Here is a 23,892-nt window from a genome sequence, read left to right on the forward strand (position 1 = left end):
TCTGGAGGATCTTCCATGAAGTACAAAGAAGGGGACAGAGCCACAGAGGGCTGGCTGACAGATAAAAATCATTTAAAGACACTTCAGAAAAGCAAATCGCCCCTGGTCACTGTGATGTCCTCTACCTCAAACTTGTGAGGCCTCTTCCAGAACACTTACCTGAAAATGTACAGTATTAATAGAGTACATTTACATTTCCAGCAAAGGCATGCTTGTTCAACAAAGAGTTCCAACAGACTAACATTTAGTAAACTCATCTTAAAAACACATCTGAGTAGTAACTAGTTAGTATAGGCTGGCATACAAAACCATTTTTAGACTACAAGAAAACCTATTTATCTTCCTTCAAGAGTTAAGTTTCACTTACCCAAAACCAGAGAGTACACTGCGCAATCAGAATACTGGCTGGTTGGCCAAGAAATACCCAGGACATGATCACAACACCACAAGGTATCTTCATTCTATCTGTATTTATTGAAAAATATTTACATATTGATCACTATGCTATTAACTGCTTTAACAGTATCTTTACATAGAAAAGGAAATGAAGGCCATCACACTAGGATGGGGGAAGATTGGCAAAATGTCTTTCCAAACATCTGTTTTTTCCCAAGCTGTCATAAGCGAAGAACGTTCTCAGACTGAGTGTGCTGGAGTCCCACAGTGTGTGCGCCACAAATCAACAGCTTTGCTGACAATAGCGTCAGTGTTATCTTGAGGAATCTGCAAAAGATCAGGTCAAGATGCCTTGTCAGAGTACTTCATTTGGACTGTTTTGTTTAAAATAAAGATTTTACATTTCCAGTTCAGATTTTATCTCTTTACATAAAGGACAACTAATCTAGAATTGCATCCCCCTGCCCCACCATCCCACCATGCCTCCATCCTACACGTGCCATATTGCATCCGGGTTTTAGACAAAAAGTTTTTATTTACAAAATGGTAAGAGGCCCACACAGGCATCTCACACTTCACACATCCTTAATCGGACATCAGGCAGAACTTACACTGGCCATCCACTCTTACAAAAGTATGCAATCTAACTAACCTACATTACATTGGGATCCTACAACTCTGATTACTCATTACTATTCACAGAAGGAAAGTTCAGGGTCAGGTTTATGATCCCATCCTTATAGCAACAAAAAAACATACCTTAAGTTCATAGATTCACACTCAGGCAAGGAGCAAAAAAGGTACCAGAAACCAACCCTGTAAGGAGCTTCCAAAAAAACTAATCTAACCTCATCTGCACTTTCACACAAACACACTTTAGTATCACAAGGAATATTGTCAAATCTGTACAAACATAGCTGACACATTCCTCCAAAGCCAAAAACTAATTTCCTTCTACAAAAGCCCTAACTCCTGGTACCAAAAAAAATTTTATTCTCATCCCTCTGCATTCTCTCTCCACCTTGGTACTACTAGACTATTCTCAGTAAGTAATGTAATAATATCTCATGGTATGTTTGCAACAGGCAAATGACTTTATAGGCCTTAACACGTTCACACGCCACAAAAAGTAAGGCAAAGCACAAGAGAGTACTTACATTTTCCAAAAACTGTGCAATCTTTTCTGCAGTATTCAGTGCTATTATCTTCATTTTAAAGGTTAATAATATCTCCACAGCAACAAAAACAAGTATCTTGCAGGACCCACTAATAACTTTGTCCCAAACTCTAAAAAACAAACAAACAAACAAAAAAACCCTAAGTATTGTTGTAGTGCTTATCTGCTTATTTATCTGCTAGAATGGCCTTTGTATGATCCTCTTTTTCCCCGATTACATATATGAATAACAGCAATGTATTGAATTATTCAGGTCAGGGTAAATAAGACATTTTATCTGCTCCTAAATATATACAGAGCAGAGTGATGGCAAGCAGTAATGTATTGATATGGTATGCTCTGGCTTAGAAATGGAACTGTTTACAAGCTCAAATACAGAAATCAAATCTTGTTACAATAGCCTGAACTGTGACAACTATTCTACAGTGTATGGTAACAGTAAGAATTTTTGCTAGTACAAAAAAGGAACCAAATTTTATTAGCACACTTAACAAAGACACTTTCCAACACTCTTCAAACAGTTAAGTAGATTGAAAATTCCAAAGGATGTAATACTGAACTACTACATCTCAAGAAGCTAAATAGTCCAGATCATTGCTGTATGAGATACAAATACAGTTTAAATTAGATACAAGGAACAACTATTAAGCCTTTCAATCCATCCCACTCTCAGAATTACCTAAGCACCCCTACCACTCGTATGAAAGTGTATCTGGACCTTGCAGTTTTAATAAAACCTGAAGGACAGTTCTCCACAAGCAGCAAGTACTTCAGCAACAGAACTTCAATGAATATTAGGAGATCTGTACTACTAAACCAGTCTGGAACAATAGGAAATCATCCTTCAGCCAGCAGCTCTATCTCAGGCCCAACTCAACAGAGTCGGGATGAAGGATTATCCAAAACCAGTGTGAAACCATCTGTCAGATGGCAGCTTTTATGGGTTTGCGTTATTTTTAGCTCTTGAATTTTAAGAGATGTGTCAGAAAGACTTTCTGAGGATTGCTGTTCTTGTTCCTTCTGGGCACTTTTTATATAATAAGTGTTTCTCCTTCAAACAAAAACATGGGGACAAAGATCACCTACTATGCCCCATCATCTCTGAATACAACACCACCAACTGGAAAACATCTTCCACAGCCCATCTACAAACTTGGATATCTGAGTGCTCTTCTTCCAAAGACAAGTCAATTTATATATGACCTTCTCAGAAGGACTTGTCCTTCAGCCTGGAGTACCAGGAGAACACAATACAGACATAACATGAACTCTAACAGCTGAGCGAAGAGTGGGTTTCATACCTTTCAACAAGAAGGAGCTAAGCCATGAAGATGATTAAGAGACTGAAGCATCTCTCCTACAAGGAATGGCTGAGAGAGCTGGGACTGTTCAGCCTGGAGAAGGTTCAGGGTGATCTGTCAATGTCTATAAATACCTGAAGGGAGAGTGCAAAGGAGACAGAGTCTGGCTGTTTACAGTGGTGCCCAGAGGCAGGACCAGAAGAAATGGGCACAAACTGGAACACAGAAGGTTCCCTCTGAACATCAGGACACATGTTTTCACAGTGAGGGTGACGAAGCACTGGCACAGGTTGCCCAGAGAGGTGGTGGAGTCTCCATCCTTGAAGAAATGCAAAAGCCACCTGGACATGGTCCTGGGCAACCAGCTCTAAGTGGCCCTGCTTCAGCAGGGAGGTTGGTGGGACCAGATGATCTCTAGAGGTCCCTGCCAACGTTAATGTTTCTGTGATTCTTTGTGAAAAACTTCTGTAACTCCCGATGTGCCCCTACACAGCGCTTATTTTTCACACCGTGACTCAAATAAATTCCTCATCAGTTTCTTACCCATCTATTCACATAACTCTTTTGACACTATTTCCAGAGCCTTTCCATTCATCAAAAAAAAAATAGACTAGAAATTAACTTATAATGGAGAAATGAGGGAAAGAGTATGTGAATATGTGATATCCTCAGGACTACTCTTAAATAGATGGAATCCAACAAAAAACCCACATGGACAGATTGGCAAAAAAGGCACTGCCAATTTCTTTGCCTTTTGCAATTTCATTTTAATTCCCTGTCTTGCTATGATTAAAAATGAATATAATTCCCATATGGACAGGAACAATAAACAATCCAAGATGAAAATTTTCATGCTGCTTTTGTGGATCAAGCATCCCTGGACAAGTGATCACGGTAAATATCACATTGACGCTGAAGTCAGGTCTAGAAGATTTAAACAAGGCTATGAGAAAACTGAGACCATATCCCTGTTCCACACTGTCCAGGTCATGCCTGTTTACTTCTAATACATTTTCCTTCACAAACCCATCTGTTTAGAACCCAAGAACCACTCCCAGTGTGTTCCATGGGCATCAGAACTGTAATTATGAATAACAGAGAGTGGCCCACCTCAGAAACAGGAATAGACTTTTAAAGTTCATATTAAAGCTCATGTTAATTCAAATACAAACTAATGAAACATAAAACATCCAGCCATCTTTCATCGGTTTGCCTCCAAGTCTCCCGACTTCTGTCTCCATAATTACATTACACTGGGTTACATTTCATGCTCAGAAAACACTCCAATGTTTTCCTGCATTATTTAGTCTGATTCCAGAACAAATGTTTTTTAACAATGGCAAAACAGATGCAGTATCTAAATCAGCAGTGTCTAACAAATTTTGGAAGGGGGTGCATAGCAAAGTGGATGAGATGTCGGCACTAACCAGCTGTGTCTGCTGCAGTATTATCCCCCTTAACATTTCCAGCTATTGTTACTCTCAATCCAACTCCACTAGCCACAGCAACAGGGGAATGACTGTGTGACAGTCTGATAAACTGACCCTCAGTCAGCACCTTGTCTATGTCACGAGAGCCAGGAATAGCAACACAAACTGTGTCAGAAAAGTGTCTACTTAGAATGGAAAAAACCCACAGCAGTTTCAAGGAAACACTTCCTTTGATTATTCTATTTTAATATAGACACCTTTGTACATTGTATGTCTATTGATAAGACAGTGTTCTACTTTGACTTTTTTAATAACAGCAAACATTTAAGAGAATACTGTCAGAGACTGCAACTTTTTACCTGTTTTTTGATATTCCTAGAGATGGGAAAATAACACATGTCAGGCAACTGCACCCTATAGCCCTACTCAGGAATGCTGAAAGTATACATTAAATTCATTATAGTTTTTGTGATTATCATCCTCTGTGAAATATAAAAGTATTCAATTAACCACAGGAGCACTCTTGTAGGTGTTTCTTGAACAGTGAAACAGTAGCAACAACCAAAAGGAAAGATAAACAGGAAGCTGGGCAGGTAGAGAGCATAACAAGGACTCTGCAAATGAAGCCATTCACTTTTCACTGAGCTTTTCCTGTAGACATGATACAACTTACTCTGTGTGTGCACGTGTGCAGGCATGGTGTTCTCAAGGCAGTTCCTGAGGTTCCTCAACCACTACAGTGCAGTAGTATACAAAAAGCATCACAGCACTGCTGCTCCCTCTTCTTCTGAAATACTGTCATTAATCTCAATTCTTCCTCCTAGGCTGCAGGGTAAGCACAACCAACCTTATTCCCTGGGTGTGGTTCTCCAGTCTACCAGGCCAGAGATGTTTAAAGAGAACGAACGTTGGCTTCTCTGCCTGACACACTTCTGGATGTCCTTTCAATGGTAACTGCACACAGAGGGACACAATGAGGCTTGCCAACTATCTCATCCTGATGTTATAACATGATCTTGTGCCCGTCTGTCTCCAGAGTTTGGAAGCAGCTCAATTATTTAGACAAAGGCAAACAGACTTTAAGTTTATCTATAGTATAATAGTAGCCCATATGCACATTAATATGCTTTCCCACTCCACAGTAAACTTAAGGTCTTTTTCATATTTCTGTTGTGGCTACTAATAAATGACTTATTATCACTAGATGTAATTTATGCAGGACATGGAGATGACAGATGTAAAACTACAGAAGCCATATATTAATACATGACGTAGTGTCACTGTGAAAGGCAACCATAAGATTTCAGAACTACCAACTATTTCGCCACAAACAAGCTACCAGGGGCTAATAACCTAACACCACGCCATCGGCTATTACAGCCACGCTAATCCCAGTTCTTCAGTGCAGAATGCAAAAAATGTTAGCCAGGGGCATGATACATGATTGGCAGCATCAGGCCATAAAAAATGGCTGGCTTATTCACAATCATATCTGCAAAGCTGCACTACTTCTCTTGTAGCTAGATCATCTGGGGTGACAGAGCTGGAATAAACTGGCAGCCAAAGAGCCATTTGGCCTGTAGAGCTGAAGCCACAAAGGGGACACAGACTTTTAGCAGCAGGGCTGGCTGGCTGCAGGCCCACACAGCACCATTTGAAAGTTTCCCATGCATGGGGCTTACTGAACAGATAACCAGATATGCTGTTGGAGAATTTGAGCAAATAGGGCAATGGTGAGCATAAAAACAAAGGTTTGATTCAGTTCTCCCCGTTTTGGAGAAAAGTAAGCCTTTCTGCCCAGCTCAAGCCTATGCTACAGGCTGGTTTGTGTTCCAGGAAGTACTCCATGTATATTCACAGAATCAGAGAATTATTTTGGTTGGAAGGGACCCTTAGGATCATTGAGTCCAACCATAACCTAACTCTAGCACTAAACCATGTCCCTAAGAGCCTCATCTACATGTCTTTTAAACACCTCCAGGGATGGTGACTCCACCACTTCCCTGGGCAGCCTGTTCCAATGCCCGACAACCCTTTGTGTGAAGAAACTTTTTCCTAATAACCAATCTGAACCTTCCCTGGTACAACCTGAGGTCATTTCCTCTCATCCTGTCCAGGTGGGATACAGAGCCCTGAGGACACAGCACCTTCGAAATGGCCAGTCTGCTCCTCTCCTTTATCAATGTGACACCTTAAGAAGTTTGTTAAGAAGTTTGTCGCATAGTACGTCAAGTGTATTAGGGCAAGCAAAGATGCTGCATAAGCTCAAAGGAAAAGCTTCTACATGAAACCTGCCTATAATTCAAATGGACTTGGAAAATTAATGAACTGATGCATAAATCCTACCTATGGTATAACTAGGAGAAGTGTGCTATAAACAGTATTTAAACTGAATGACAATGCATGTCAGGACTAAAGCTGGTAGGTAACCTCATGTCATCATTACTGGATAAAATTTCTGAAGAGCATATACAAATCTTGTACACCTTAGAGAGAAAAAAAGAAAACCACGAAATTTAGATTTAGCTGCCTGGCAGAGAAGACTACAATTTATAGAAATACCTTAGATCTCTAAGAAATACCGTGCTAAATCATAAGTTAAATTAAATCATAAAAGACTGAGCTCAGATCATCTCTCACTTGCCAAAAAAAAAGTAAGTAAAACTCATAGGAGAATTGGAGAAGACCTGTTTTCATTTCTCACAAGTTCCAACACTGCCATCTGGATACATTTCAGATAAGCATTCGTGCTTCTAGATTCTAATCCAAACTGAATCTCCAAGCATTAATTAAGTTCATCTGTCACATGCTACCCATGAAGTATGCTATTTCCTTAGCAAATGAGGCCATTATGATTACAACTGAATAATTCAGAAACCTAAACTGGCAAGAAAAAGTGCACTTTTATCATGTTCCCACAAGAATTGTTGGGAAAAGGGATTGCTGTGCCACCAGAAGTACAAACACATGAAATTTGTTTTTACTCCAGAGTGATACAAAAAGTCAGTGTTTTGACCTTCTCCATGGAGAAAAAATTAAAAAAAATCAGGCCATCAAAATATTGTATTCCAGTAAGGTAAAACAGTATAATGCTAAACAGTATAGTAACTGGACAAAATATTCTATATAAATGAACTGTAAAAGTTCGAAACTAAAATTCTGACAAGCTTAAATATTAAATAAAAATTCTTCACCTACATTTTTTTCTTTTACTCTATCAAGATGGCACAGTTCCATAAAATGTTCAGTTTTTCAACAGAAATTTAAAAAACCCTGAGTGAATCTTCCAATAGTAAAACTGGTCTGATGCAAATTCCTCTTTCAGCTCTAGTTCTCAGCTGTAGGACCTCGTAGCAAAACTAAATCACATAAGCTCTAAATAAAAATATCTCCTAGAAGACATGCAAAGAGGAGACTGGCAAGTCCCAGGTAGAGCAGTCACTTCTACTAACATCAGTTTTAAGACATCAAGTTTAATGGAAAAAAAGCACAACGAAATAAGGTCAATCATTATCGGCTGAAAGTAACTTAAAAATGCAAATGTGACACAGAGAGGCAGGCAAACCATACGTGTTCAATTGTTATTAAGGATGTAACAAACATTTTCTACATGCCTACATAATTTCTGTAGCCATAAAATTATTAAAAGCTTTTAACCACCACAACATGCACAACCACTACACAGAAATGACTATTTTGGAGTCTTATAAGCTCTTGATTAGAAAAACTTGCGATGTAATAATTACCATGCTGCATGAAGCGTAACACCTAAAGGTCTACTACCAAATCGTTTAGTTTTGGTTCAAAATTTTTTTTCTCTCAGGTATATTCCTCATCGACAGTAAAACATACAGAACCTCAGAGGTACCATGGTGGTACAAGACTAGAGAGTATGGTTTCTAATCTTATAGCTTGTTCCTCAAAACCCTCATTTTTTCTTAAGGGCAAATCGAACATTTTTTAAAGCAGTCATTTCCCACTTTCCTTCATGAAAGATGAAGTCCCAGATAAACATGCAAGGCTGCATCATTAATCAGACTATGACCAACCTTACGATCATAAAGCATTTTCTAAAGAGCATTTTACGAAGCTCTTTGTTTCCACACCAGGTTGTTATACTAGCCACTGAAGTCCTGGAGATAGTGGAGTAAAACTTTCCTTGAACCTTGTTCTCAAAGTTATCAGACAGCTGAAAACAAAAACATTGTTTTCTTTGTGCCACGTCCTGCCCAGCTATGAGCAAATCGTTAAAGCAAAAAGGATATGCTTCTCTACATCTAGTTTCAACTTTCTGCTTTCCAAGAGTTCTCAGGCAGCAGAACTAGAGAAATCACACAAGCTTCATTTCAAAAACCCTCCAGTGAAGCACCACGTACAAGAATTTTCCCCTTTTAAAAGCTGGAAAAGCTATTTCTAGCTGTAGAATCCTGATATCATGCACTATTTCGTTAACTTTGTAACACTCAAACTGCCCTACTACTTTTAAAAATAAACATTCTGTCATGGTTTAACCCCAGCCAAAAACTGAGCACCACACAGCTACTCACTCAATCCCCACACCCCATGGGATAGAGAAAAAACTGGAAGGATACAAGCGAGAAAGAAACTCATGGGCTAAGATAAAAACAATTTAATAATTAAAAGAAATAAGGAAAAGATGAAAGAAATAACAAAAAGTGAGGAAAATAAAACCGAAGAAAGGAACGTGATGCAAATAAAAACAATTGCTCACCACCAAGTGAGTTCCTGAGCAGGCCTCCCCCCGCCTCCCAACCTCCACCTCTGTTTAATTGCCGAGCATGACATCATATGGTCTGGAATATCCCTTTGGTTAGTTGGGGTCAGCTGTCCCAGCTGTGTCCCCTCCCAACCTCCTGTGCACCCCCAGCCTCCTCACTGGTGGGCTGGGGTGAAGAGCAGAAAAGGCCTTGGCTCTGTGTAAGCCCTGCTCCGTGATAACTAAAACATCCCTGTGTTATCAACACTGTTTCCAGCACAAATCCAAAACATAGCCCCACACTAGCTACTATGAAGAAAATGAACTCTATTCCAGCCAAAACCAGTACACATTCCCAAAATGTTTTTCATCTAGTGACAATACAATCCCTAAGCAAGGATTTTGGTTAAAAAGCCTGAAAACTGACTACCATTCAGCTATCTATCACTAAGTGGGGATTTAGAGTTTTAAATCCTAAGAGGCATTAAGTGTCTAACACAATCAGCCGCTACATTTAACTCCATTCTTTTTTAATTGCAATGTGAGAAATAATCACACAGAGATTACCTTGCAACAGTAACAAGTAGAATCGAATCAAATTTTCTCATTTCTGAGTCAACAATGAAGTTAACTCTAGCATCTTACAGATAAACAGAAGTTCTTTGCCTCCTAGTGATGACATAAAGCTAAAATTAAATAAGAGAACTTGCCTCTGTAAACTGGACTCGGGTAAACAGCCTGCAAAGCACTTTTTAAACCAAAGATCATAAGGGAGTTTGCTCATTGCAGCACATGCTTTCAGATGCATCAGGAGTCTGTTATCTTCGATGTTCAAATACTGCTCCAGCATTTTCGGCTGAGAAAGGAATTGGAAAATTTTAGATCACTCACATCATTGTACCCTCCATAGTTAATGCACACTGGAAGACAAGAAATGTCTCAAAAACTTGATCGGCATAAAGTAACATGTTAAAATAATGAAATTGCATTGATTTAATTAAAAACACCATGTTCCAAAATACAAGCGTTGCTGATTTTTGCAATTACCTACTTAAGTACTTAAGTAAACAAATAATCTCCGGTTCCTTAAACTGCTGACCACTAGCAGAATTTCCAAAATACGCAGTATTCCCTAATGCAAGGAGGTGTTTAAGAGCTTAAAGCAATGCAGAGATTAAATGTGCACTAATTACTGTTACCTCCAGGAGTAAAATTGAGTTTCATTCACCTCAAACCTAATCACCTTACCATACGTCAAAAAAAAAAAAAAAAATCTACACACAATGCAGCAAAACCCAGAAAAATCAATTCTTGTTCAACATATAAAAAGCTGGACATTGATTTCTTGTTTAAAAATCAAAAATATTTAGAAGCATAAATGTGTGCGCAATTATCCACATAAAAATGTGGGTAATTCTCCTTTTATTTAAATTCTAACGTAACACCATACACATGTTCATAAATTCAGGAGTACCTTTATGCTTTTTGTCATAATTAGGCAAACAGCTAATGACTCCAGCTGTCAAAGAGGGAAAATACTTCCTCTGTCCATATTCTAACATCCAGAGCCTTGGTACAACGTTCATACTGAAACAAAAACCTCTGAGGGAGATGCTTGGCACTCCATGTGTAGTGAGAGCACATACTTTCTTTAGAAGAGCTCCTGTCCTTCGAAAGGAATTATATAAATCGGCATAGTTGGATGTATCACCTCCAGCAACAGCAGGTGGGCTTAAAAGTACTTCTTAGTTCCAAAAGAATAAAAAACAAAGGACATGCATAATTGTCTGCAACAAATTTTCATTCAGTGAATGCTAGTGCTTGGGTCTTCTGATACTTTTATTTTTAACTAGAAGTTTCTTATCTGTTAAGACTTTGAAGGATTACAAAAGCTTTTGTAATTTTTCTAAGTATGCATTTTCTTCACAATCAAGTTTTAATTTTATAAACTAGTAAGACAGAAATTAAAAATTAATATTCTATGAGACCATTTAAATGATCAGTCCCAAAAGAACTCTATTCTACTTTTTACTGTAACTTAATTTGCAACACACTGTTGCAGTACCCTGTTCCATTTATAAAGCAAAACAATTGTGCTTTGTCTGTCATTCAACGAGCAGCGTATGGATGCCAGAGATGCAGCTTAAAAAGTAGGAGACATACATCAAGATGTTCTTAACTTTGTGACATTTCTAGTTGTTTAAAATAAAGAAAATACTTAAGTGACCAACTTGTGAGAAATATAATTCAAATAGATACATTGCAAGCTTTAGCTAACCTAAAAAGAAAATAAGATGTAATTTAAAACTCCCATATAGCAAACAAAAACAATTTCTAAAGTTATGTTAGATAAAGTGTCCTACAGGACAGCACAATCTCAAGACAAAAAGCACTCCTCCCTTCTTCCTCAAAATAGTTGGTGGAACAGAATCCAACAGTGTAATCTCCGATGCTCCAGTTGTCTCCATATATTAGTGCTTTCCATGACTGGCTCTCCTCACAACAACAACAAAGAAGGGGTTTTTCCTTACCAGTTGTTGTAATGAATCCTTGTGCTTGCTGTTCAGCTGATTCACAAAGCAACTGACAAGCCAATAGCATTCTATAGGGTCCTCCACCATTTCTTCCATTGCTTTAGCAATAGCAAGAAACACTTCATCTTCAGGTTCCTAGAAAACAAAGCCAAAAAAAGTGAAGTAGTATTTGACTACCTGATTTAATTTACATCTTATATTCCTTTTTCCTGCTATGTGGGAAAACAAACTGGAATTAGCGTACACAAAGAGCTGTTCTGACATCATAAATAGAACATCGGGCACCAGCTGCATTATGGTGACAGATACCTATTAAATCAGAACAAATAAGACTTGTCTTGCTTTCATCCTAACAAGGCAGTGATAATCCTACTTCTATGCCCCACATTTTTATACTGCATAGGAGCAGAAATTGTCATCCTGTTCCTTGATAGAGGCCAAACAGGCCCCTCACACACCTTCATCAAGGATGTTACAAATACCGAAAAAAAAATAATGTGGTCATGAGCTGTATGCCTACCTTCAACATACAGAAAACCATCTCGTTTGAGATAAACATCTTCCAAATAAATATTTTTTCCAGGTGGTGAGTATCTTATTACCCACCAGAAACATGCGATGGGCATGCCATCATCTCTTCTCCTGAGGATATACTTTCCTAACAGAAGTATGAGCATGCCTGAACCACAGTGAAAGGTATGAGTGCACACAGGGTAGATGGAGGCAAACTCTAAACCAGCTCAACGTCATGCCAACAGCTAGCTCAGGAAGCGTCTAAACTGGGAGGATGCACAAGGAAAGCCTCTACATTTGCCCCGTTTCTTACAGTCTTCCTTACACAGGCAGTACTGGCTGCATTAAGAGGCAGGGGAACAAGCCAGGTATGTATCCACAGTGTGGTCTACTGTAACCATCAGCAGCAGTACACTGTAGTATCACAGGCTTTTGCACAGATTACAACTCATGCAAAATGTGTGGACAGTCTACATACTACCGGGATATGCCTCTACTACATGGACTGCGGCAATACACGCAGATCCCTGCTCAAACTCTGCTTTCAGATGCATACAACATACTTAGCAGACTTCTGTCATTTGTGACTCAAACATTTTAAAATATTGAGACCAATCCAACATCAACTTTACATTCCCTCTACCTCCACAATAAAAAAAATCTGCATTACTATCAAGCATTACCTCTTACAAGTTTCAGGGGACAGTTACTGAACTGAAAACAGGCTGGTGTAAAGACAACAAATGCTTTCTGCAGCAAAACAAATGTAAGTTACAGGACTAATATACTGTCCATCTGCTACATACCACCTCTATGAAACCCCATCACAGTACTGAGAGCAGCTAGTGCTCTGGGATGCACTGACAAAACACTTGCTCGGAAAGCAATACCACTCTAAAAGGGATGGATTTTCAGCCCACTGCATCACATGCCAAGATCAAGGAAATTTCTCTATAGGAAATATGCAGCATAGGATGGCCACATTCCTAGGCAAAGGTGAGGGCACAAAAACACTCTCCCCCTCCTCCAACAAAAGAATGCTGTACATAATCATCCAATCCAAAGTAGTACTAGATTTTCCTTATTAATTTTAACCTTGATTTATTTTTTAACTTTTTTTTAAAGTTCTAATGTCAAATTTTGTTATTATAGAAGAAACAACAACAAAATAAGTTGGGCCAGAGCGAACAAGGATAAATTAACATTAAATACAAGATAAAATCCACTTCAGAAAGTCCCATGGCTACTTTCATCACCTCCTCTTTCACAGAGGCTTACATATAAGATACACACATTGTTTTTATCATCACACTATAGACTTATCATCAAAACATAGACTCGTTTACCTGTACATGAGTACACTGTAAACTACAGAGTAGACGCACTACCTGACAAAAACCTGAATCAGTTCAGACAAACAGAAAAAGGAGGTCAGTACATTAAAGTCTAGATTTAAAAGCAAATACTGTAAATAAATGACATAATTTGCAATAAATCACTGCTTGTACTGGCTCTAAATTATCCCTGTTCCAAGACATTTAAGAATCTACGAGCTCTGATTACGTCATTTTCATTTCAGTGCTATAAAGAAAACTGAAATGTACCAGAGTACAAAAGGCTTGAAGCCTAGCAGGCAAAATACACAGAAGAGATCTTATGGCATAAAATATTACGTAAGTACTCAGGGGAAGAAAAAGAGAAAAGCACTTCGACTACAATACCTTATTTTACACTAGTACTTCTCTGTTTTCCATTCATCTCACTTTGTTTACCTACATGCACTTGTGGGGCTACTTGCAGTTCAGTTCCTCACAGACTTAGAGTTTGAAGTTAAACAAAATACTGCATTTAAAAGACTTAAAATGACAACTGACCAATGGAAAAGCCAAGTTTCGAGGCAATTTTCCTGATTCCAGTTGATGTATGCGGAGGAAAACATCTACCTGTGGGGTAGAATCATTAATAAAACGAATTACACGAAGAGCATGATGTATATCCCAGTACTGCTCCTTCCGGTACTTCATCACCAAAGCATGAGATTCATGGTGGGGAGGAATAATTCCTAAAAATAAAGAAACAAAAATAAGCAACTGTAAAGAGAAAAAACAAAGCAGTCAAATTTCCTTTCCAATAGATCTGCCTAATTTCAACTTCAATTACAACTTCAGTCTTCAGAAGCATAGGACCTGGCACTCCAGTTAGTTTATAAACATGCTCAAGTAATACAGAAAATTCTACAAAATTGGAAGTCAATGGACCAACAAAGCATCTTAGCATTATATGTATAAAAACAAATGTAATATGTTAGCTGATCATGGGCAAAATCTACCCTTAAGACTACTGTTTCTCAAGCTCTTCTATAAGGTTATCAGCAAATGAAAGTTGACTCTATTGTATACCACACCAGTGTGCCAATAAGAAATGTCACTGTTGGGATAGATGAAGAATAATTTAACTGGTTTATTCTCCCTTTCCAACAAACCTTCATTATTTTTAAATTGTGAATCTTACTTGTTTATAGCTACCTATTAATACAGTACTAGTTGCATATTTGCGCCCAGCTTCCATTTATTTTGAAAACAAGGTGGATGCAGAATGATTTTTATACACATGAGCTGTTCACATTCTGAAATTCTGTACTTGCTCTGAGATGACCAGAGAGTATATACATGCAATTAATTAAAGCAAAGATACCATACATTCCAGTATTATTTAACGAACTCTTAGATACCTGCTAGAAAATTTTTACTCACTGTATCACAGATTAATCTTCTCTAAAACAACATTCAGAAACAAAATCAATCACAGAGGCTGAATCAGTTACAAATTAAAACTTAAGACTACCACCCATACACTTTGCAAGGCAATGTTTTTTACTTTCTCAGCACAACGCAAGTATTTTTTCTAGCTTCCTAGGATGAAAAATTAAAAAGAAAAAAAAAGTACCTAAGTAGATAGGCAGAGAAAATTAAACTGTTTACAATCTCCATAAGAGACGCTCAACATTTTACTCAATCATTCCCTCACTCTAGACACAATCTTCCTGTGCACTGATGTTAACAACAAAACAGGATTCAACAGAAATAAGATCTTGTATAAACCAAAGCAAAAAAAAGCCACTTCCATATCACTAGCAGAGCAGAATTTTTCTTGTAGAAACCCATGAGAACAAAGTATTCTTCAAAAATCAGTTCTGAAACAGGCTACCTGCTGATTTTCTCTCTCATTTAAAGAAAAAAATATTCCTGCCAAGTGTTAAACCATGAAATGGCTCAGTTTTAGTAACAAGTACATCAGACAGAAAATTATCTTTTATTTTCCAACTGCAAACCTGTCTGCATTTCAAAAGGTGTGACAGAGCAAGACATCTTTCACGTTATGCAAAAACAGAGTCAGCATCATGTCTTTGTATGTACATACTGCCAACTGCTTTCCTCAAATACAGAAAACTACCTTAGGCAGACAGAAAAGAAGCTTAAACAACACAGGGATGTCTAGAAACCATCATACTTGAACAGGAAGTTAATAGAGACATCACTGACATACCGTGTAACCTGGAACAGCATCGAGCCTTGGTATGTGTCTGAGACAACTTTGCTAACAAGACAGAATCCCTTTTGTTAAACTATTAACATTATTTAGAAAAGATGTAACACCTCTCACCATTAATGGACTGGGCTGTTAGTCCAGTCATTTAGGGAGAGATATTTTGCACTGCCCTTCTGAATACCAGCTTTTCTAACGCTGAGATGCAGCATAACAAAACTCCTTGTACTTCTGTTTACCCAAGGAGTATACAGAAAAATAGTGTGCATATTTGAAATACATCACTCTAGGCTTAAAATACAAAATCCATTTAAAAAATCAATACAGTTTTCCATGCAGTTAACTCAGAAGGTGTTTTCTGTTATCATATGATTCACAAATCATCATATCTAAAACAATCAAAGACCAACCACTGGCTCTGCAGTGAGCTACAGGTTTGCCAAGAGACTGTATTTTGCTATTATAATTTTAGCTGAAAAGTCTTGTACTGAGTCGCCTGCCTAAACCTCCTACACTACATTTCCTACTACTAATATTTTAAAGGATGCTGACTACTTCACTAGGGCCCAGGGTACAAAGATCTTTTTAATGCTAAAATTAGTACTCAAACAGCAGAGACTTTTATCAAGTAGGATTATTATGTTTGTTCAATGACCAGTGCCAAGAACTTCCAGTTTTAGAACTAGATCTTGCACACTGTTCATTTACTACCTCTCCCCAAAAAAGGCTTACAAATCCAAATAATCAGGAATACGAAGCCACAATCTTTAAATTGTAGAAAATTGGAGGGGGAAAAAAAAAAAGAAGGAAAAAAAAAAACCAACACGGATTGTTTAAAGCTCAGTGAAACCTTTCCCATACATTATTTCAAACTCCACACAGCGGAGACCAAGAAGGGAAACAGAAGACAGTTACTTGAACGGTGTTCAAGATCATGGCACCGCCTAGCATAAATAAAGATCCTAAACCAGAGAAAGACTGTTTTGTAAAATACTCATTCTGAGGCTGGAGTCAAATCTTCCTGACTCTGAATCACATGCCAAAATCTGCATATAAGAGATATATACAGGATCTGTATCACATATTCTGACACTCAATCTGGCAGCGTTTCTAGGCTGCAACTCTAACAGAAGCTCCAGATACCTCTTAAGGGTCAGAACTCCTGGACCTTCCACAGCCCCTCCTGTCTCTAACTGACATGACCTCACATCCAGCACACTCAACACACTTGACCAGTTACTGCAAAGTCATTAGGACATGTGAATTAGTCATCTGATTAACGCACTTCAAGGAAAATTGAATCTATTTATGAGGGGGTTTTTACAGTTTCTGGGAATACCGTAATTTGTTTCTGGCCCCACAGCTTCTTCAATGGCAAATACAATGTAAAGCCAGAAGTAAAACCAGAAGAAAACAAGATTTTAGAGAACACAAAGTTTCTCTTTAGAATAGACATCCATTCCATACCTTGCCTAGCTTTTTGAGTTTAAGCACAGCATTACTTCAAGTTAATTGCCTGTTATTTTAAGAACAAAACTAAGCATATTTTCAGGTATCAGTGACTTACTAGAATCCACCTTTCGAATCCATTTTATAAATATACTTGCATAGCGTTACAAAGTTAAATATAGAAATGCACTCTTCCAGGTACACTTCAGCAAAAATTCTCAAAAACTGTGCATGGAATATTGTTTTATAACTGCCATTGTGCATCCTAGGTGGATACAAAAATAGGCTAAATATGTAGCAGTATGCAAGGTAGCACAGAATAATCCATGTCATTAACTCTCTAAACAACAACAACAAAACCACACCCACACACCAAACACCAGAAAATATCCACCTTCCTACATACCAATTTCTACAGAGGATCACAGATGTTGTATTTCATACCTAAAAGCACTTTCCACACCAGTATACGATACATGGATGGGAGAGGAAACCTTTGACTAAATGTGCAAAGCTTCTCAATATCTGTAGGGAAATAAGAGGAAAAAAAAAAAATAAGGTAAATTTAAATATAATTATAAATAGGTGTCCTGGTTTTGTTAAAAAACAAGTTTCTCTTTTAGTGAATTTTGCCTGTCAGCTAAAACCTTCATATTAGCTGCATTTTCCTGGAGAACCAGATACACGTTTTGGTAAACACAGCGAGGTTATTCATAAGGATGGATGGACATCTTGCAAGACGGGCAATGAGAAACAGGTGACCAAGGAACTGAACAATGGAGTATAACATCCCATTCACGTGAATACTTCATATAAAAGTGGGAGATCACGAGGATCTCGTCCCTTTTGCTTATGGCCGACATTAGGAGAGGACCTTGCGAGTTGTCCCTGCAAAATGAGGTCTAGTGAGAGACTGAATCCAGCTCCGGTTGGCTGCAGAGTCCAATCCAGGACTTCGGGTGCCGGCTCTGCAGTTGCTGAGACTTTCAAGATTGGGTTTGTATGTTTTGTATTATTTTCCCTACTCTTATTAGTAGCATTAGTAAAACATTGTTAATTTTTCCAACTCTCTTCTCTCTGTCCTTCTTTCCCTCTAGATCACCTGTCCTTAGTGGGAAGGGGGGAGAGGGGGGGAGAGGGAGGGTCTGAAGGGGGTAGAGGGGGGAGAGGGGGTTAGCAATACATCTGCCACAGTTTTATTGTCACCCCGCAATCAAAACCCTCCACTATAGGTTTGACTCTCTGATCTACCCGAGTATGACAAATCCTTAGCAACAAATCAAAATCCCCACTTTCACCATATATTCTCAACCAACACTTCCAATACTTCAACTGAGAATAGAACGTGCCCTGTAAACTGCAACAACTTTGAAAAATATATACATTGGCTTAATTTAAAATAAAACTACACTAGAATTCATGAGGAATAAACTGTATCATTTCTATACACATTTTGTAAATCGTGCTGCTATGTCAAAACAATTAAGGGCTTTGTTAAAGGGACAAGATTCCTCTTTTTGTTCTGTTAGACATGTGGCACTCCTCAGGGACCAACTGCACTAACAAAATTGTTTTGAGGTTAGACGGAATTAACAGCATGAGATTATATATTTTCAGATTATAACAGCTTTCATTAAAAAACTTTAAGGTTCTTGGGTACAAAGAATGATAGAAGAAAAAAAAAGATGCAAGCAGACAAATCTTTTAATAGTTTTCAGTTTTTCAGATCTTTGAAACTCAAAGGACTGCTAGTAATAACTCAGAGATTAGTGGTAAAAGATGCACAACTTAAATGAATACTAAGCACAGCAGCTAAACGTCTTCTATTATTCCCTTCCCAGCCTTAAATGACCAAAGTAATAGAAGAAACAGTGAAATCAACTTGCCCAATCGGTCATCTTTTAACAGAATTTCCAGTGATTTCTTTTCTTCAACTCCACGAAACCCCACTTTTTCATAATACACTGAGCGGAAGTTTCTCTGAGAGTCGTCAGCCATGACCGATTCCTTCTGGAGAAACAGTAATTATCCTTAAGTCTTACAAGAATACATTCTACTGTGTTAAGGTCAAGTACTTTTGCACACCAATAAAAGTAAATTGCATATGTCTCTATAGTATTAATAAATCCTACAGAATATTAAAATCTTCCAAGATTTATCATATGCTAACACAGACCATCATAAAAATAACTGAGTCTAAACAAGGTCTAAAGTTATCCAAGTCCCAAATGAAACACAGGGATTAAAAAAAAAAAAAAAAAAAAGTTAATCCTGAAATAAATTATACTATTTTTTTAAAAAACAGCAAAAATGCTGGAGAGACACTTAGTCTTTTATGTTATTTCAAAACCAATACAAAAAATACAGTCAAGAGTCTGACAAAATTTTGGGTACAGAAACCCGACAACTGTTACACAGATAAGTAAATTCACCAGGTTTCATACTCACCAGTCAAGGCAACCAGAAGCAAGGACAAGCCAATGTTGGACTCAGTAGCACAGAGGTTACAGGAAAGAATATGGCTAGGTATGTAGGCTTGTTCTTAAGTTGTAGATTTGAATTAAAAGTTCACATTTTTATCAGGTGCTATAACAGCCACAGTCTTGAGCTTTTTAGTCCAGTACTAAAAAAAAAATAATAAATTAATACCTCAGCCCTATACTGGAAACAATGGTAAATTGCAGTGAGTACGTTTCAGAACAAATGTAACTGACATTTCAATTCAGTTCAACCTTCTAAATATCAATTCTGTCTACTCTGCAGGTCTGCAAATATGAGAAAGTTCTGGTTTGTAACTCATAGGACTAAATATAATCTTAACTTTCATGCCCAGCGAAAGCAGCAAAATTCGGAGAAAAGTAATTTGAGTGAGAAACAACAGGTGAATGATGCATTGAAAAGCTTTTCTAGTTAAATTCTTCTGTTCCTTGCTGAACCAAAGGAGCAAAGCATTTGCAGCTATAAACAACGGCCATTTTGCAAAAAATGCACAATTTAAATTTGTATATCCACTAGGCTTATTTGCCTTTCAAATTAAGTCAATTTATACTGCTTTGTAGGAGCAGGGCAAAGACCAGACAGAAAAATGTAAACCAGCAAAGGACTGAATTAATGCTTTCTAAGATAGGTCAAAAACTCTCAAAAACACAGAAAAACCATTTGTATTACTTGCAAGACATTCCAGGTGTGCAGTATCCTTATGAAAATGACTGTGATGTTCACGTATTGTGTATTTTAGGGTTCACTACTCACGTTGCAGCCACATCTAAAAGCAGATTTATGATGCTACAGGCACTCAACTACATTTAAAATACTTGAAATTTTATAAATATGAATACATGCTGCATAGAAAACAGGCTGTACCACTTGTGGAAAGCTGACAGTAGAGTCACAGAAGAGAAACAATAAATACCATTTGAAAAATAACAGTACGATCTGTAAGAAATGAATGCTATATTAATAATTTTAAACTGTCACTATACCAGCAGTATGTTTTCTCAGTGGAAAAAAAGAAGGAACACTGTTTCCTCTCTCCTTCCAAATTTAGGATATATATTTTCACGTTAGGCAACCACTGCTCCAATATTCACACATACTGTTAATACACTTGAAAACGGAAGGGGTAAAATAAATCCCCAGCCAGCTCACTTCAAGCATTCTGTATAGAAAAGTACAATTAACTCATCTTGCTCTGAAAAATTAATGCATTTTTGGTCTTAACGGCACTTTTCATCATATTATTAAATCTCATGCCAGGTGATTTTAATATCAGCAATGATATGTACAATATTTAGTAGAGAGGCAGACACGACGCCAATACGCTTCCACCAATTTACAGCAGGCCCCTCCCGCGCACAGACTAAGCTCAGCTCTAGGCCCGGCCTCCGCAGGCCGCGCAGCACCGCCCTGGCCTAACTCCCCCACCCCTCGGCCTGCACAGCGGCCACACCCGGATACACCCGGATACACCCGGGCACCGGATCGCCCCGCCCCGGGAATCACACCGCCAGTTGGCGGCTGCCCTTCTCCCCACACACACACAGGGGAATCCCGCCCCTGTGGGCAACGCGGGGCAGACAGGGCCCCACACACACCCTGCGGGCTTGAGGGTCCCGCCGAGCCCCCGCGGGGGGTGGTCACGGCGGCGCGACGGGGTGGCAGGTAGCGGAGAGGGAGCGAAGGCGACCGCGGGGCCCTGGGAATGGGCAGGGGCTTGGGAAAGGGATGCGAGCGGAGCCGGTGACAGACACCACCCCACCACCGCCCCCCAGCACCTACAGCAGGCTGGCGCGGCCATGGCGAGGACATGGGAGCGGCTGGGGCGCATGCGCAGGCTGCGTCCCGCCCCGGCGGCTGTGGGGGCGGAGTGTTGGGGAGAGCTGTGCCTCAGCGCTCGGAGGGGGCTGGCCATCCTTCTTCCTCCGCGTTTCGTGAGGCAGCTTTGGGAACGGCTAAAGTCACTGGGTTTGTTCAGCCTGGAGGAGACTGAGGGGAGACCTCATGGGGCTACAGCTTCCTCACAAGGGGAGGAGGAGGGGCCGGCGCTGGTCTCTTTAGCGACCAGTGACAGAACCCGAGGGAATGGCAGGAAGATGTGCCAGGGAGGTTCAGGTTGGACATGAGGAAAAGGTTCTTCCCCCAGAGGGTGCTGGAGCACTGGAACAGGCTCCCCAGGGAGGTGTCACGGCCCCAAGCCTGACAGTGTTCAAGAAGAGACTGGACGACACCCTCAGACACATGGTGTGAACTGTGGGGTTGTCCTGTGCAGGGACAGGAGCTGGACTCCATGATCCTTGTGGGTCCCTTCCAACTCAGGACATTCTGTAATTCTGTACGGAGGCCTGCCAGAGGAAAATGACAGCATCTCTCATACCCCTGTCTCAAGGTGACAACCAGAGGTCTGGGTGTTCTAGCAGAACCAGCTGTGCTCAGTATGGAATTATATGGAGCAGTGATCCAAAAAGTACAGTTCTGTGCAAGACTCACTGATAATGCTTGTCAATAAAGGAATAACTCTAATGCCAAGGCCCTGAAAAATAGCAAAGAATGATATTGCCTGTATCATATTATTTACTACAATTGCTATGCTTGGCATTTTGGCTCACTCACTGTGACACTTAGGGATATTTTCTTATAATAATCTCTAGGAAGCTAAATGCATTTTCCAAAACCAAGATTTATTCTGACACATGTGAGCAAAATACTTGATGCCAAAACTCCCACCACTCAAAAGAGATAATATGAGGACCTAGATCTCACTGTTGGAAGCTAACACTCAAAAATCAACCCATGCTGCCAAAATCATGGGACATCAAATGTGTCATTTTATTTGTTTGGTTGGTTTTTTTAGATGGTGGTGGGTTGTTTTTTTTTTCAGATCTTTGAGATCTTGTCACCCAGTAACTGCAGGTTTGCAAGGACTAGGCAGCTGCTTTTAATAGCTGAGTTTTCAGCTCATGGTCTCTTTCCAGGGGCAGAAGCTTGAACAAGACCATCAAACACCTGAGTTAGCACCAGCAAGATTTCAAAGCGCCCTCCAAGACAACTGTGTAGGTTAAGTGGCCTATTTTCAAATGCACAGAACATGCCATTATTTTAACCTTGCCCAACGCTTTTGAAATGCTAAGGGGAAAGGACACTGCTGCAGAATGGTCACGCTTTTGCTGAACCAAATTGACACAGGAATGTTTTTGTCAAGTCAGTGCAAGACCTAGCAAATATGCTTCTTGAAGTAATTCTGTACAGCAGCAGGTGGCAGGCTGGTGCCATTTCTTGTCATTCTTGGCTGCTTCACCTCAAATACATCTTTTCTCGATAGATGGCACTTGTCTCTGGATGAGATCTTTTTGGTGCTGTTGGGAGCTAATCAGTATCATTAGATTCAGAAAACAGCAAGTGAAAGTCAATGAAATCTCTTATGACTTTTAGTTATTCATTTTTTGCCTTATCAAGATACATTATTTAGCTATAATGGTGCTTTAGAAAAGGCTGAAGGTAGTACTATTTATTTTAGCAGTAATTCATTGTACAGCAGGTACAGAAATATTTTAAGCAGTTGAGCTACCAGACACTGTGCTATGGATTCGCATTACATTAATGTTAGCAATTATGGCATTTCTAAAAGTTCCTAATCAAAATTAGGGTCTGAAAGATGTAGCTGCATAGAAAAATAGCATAAAAACTATACCCGCCCTGAAAAACAATAAAATTAATGCACTCCCTCTAGTAAAGTTTCTAAACCCCACATATAGAAAGCTTCTTAATCATGTACACACAGATTTTCTTAATGGTGTCTGTAAACAGTTTGTAACGTATAGATAATAGGTTATTGTGGGATCCCAACCGAATTCAGTTGTCAGTACGACTACCGACATTATATTTAGGTCATCAGGAAATGAATTAAATAATATAATTCAAGACTTTTCAGAACATAAACATAGGCTTAGCATGAACAGCTAATGACTACAGTGATTATTATGTGGTGACACACAGTGAAAAAAAGATGTCTAACCTATTTTTCTAGAAAGAAAATAGTACACAGAGTTAGACTTTTTTACTTTAGCAGCCTTATTTCTTTATAACTGCCCTTTTACGTCCACCTGCACAAAAAAACGGCTAAATGACTCTACATGCTGTAAATCAATGTTGCAAAGCACACAGGTTTACCTAAGTATTACACATCACTTAAATATTTCATTTCAGAAGTTTTACATTTTCATAAATCAAATTATGACTTTATTTTCCTTTGCCTGGGGACATAAAGTATCTTTATTCCTATTGATGGAATCTCTTTATTGCCATTGTAAATGAAAGGAGAATTTCATCATAA

At 38.9% G+C, this 23,892-nt stretch overlaps 1 protein-coding gene across 3 annotated transcripts; it reads right to left on the reverse strand.

Annotated features, from left to right (window-relative positions):
• Nucleotides 1-482: 482 nt before the first annotated feature.
• Nucleotides 483-21,410, reverse strand: TBC1D7 (TBC1 domain family member 7). Of its 3 annotated transcripts, none has more exons than XM_080339042.1 (9): nucleotides 21,342-21,410; nucleotides 19,512-19,686; nucleotides 18,950-19,073; nucleotides 17,508-17,588; nucleotides 13,943-14,130; nucleotides 11,553-11,690; nucleotides 9,732-9,877; nucleotides 1,554-1,683; nucleotides 483-723 (listed from the first exon to the last, which is right to left on the reverse strand). In XM_080339042.1, the coding sequence occupies exons 3-9, from the start codon at nucleotides 19,059-19,061 to the stop codon at nucleotides 637-639; spliced, it is 882 nt and encodes a 293-aa protein (XP_080195168.1). In that variant the 5' UTR covers nucleotides 19,062-19,073; nucleotides 19,512-19,686; nucleotides 21,342-21,410; the 3' UTR covers nucleotides 483-636. The 3 variants fall into 3 exon arrangements, with proteins under 3 accessions (XP_080195168.1, XP_080195170.1, XP_080195169.1); XM_080339044.1 differs by lacking the exon at nucleotides 21,342-21,410 and adding an exon at nucleotides 20,232-20,311; XM_080339043.1 differs by lacking the exon at nucleotides 21,342-21,410 and having other exon boundaries at nucleotides 19,512-19,859.
• Nucleotides 21,411-23,892: the final 2,482 nt, after the last annotated feature.

Source organism: Nesoenas mayeri (assembly GCF_963082525.1).
Source record: "Nesoenas mayeri genome assembly, chromosome: 2".
NCBI classification, from domain to species: domain Eukaryota; kingdom Metazoa; phylum Chordata; class Aves; order Columbiformes; family Columbidae; genus Nesoenas; species Nesoenas mayeri.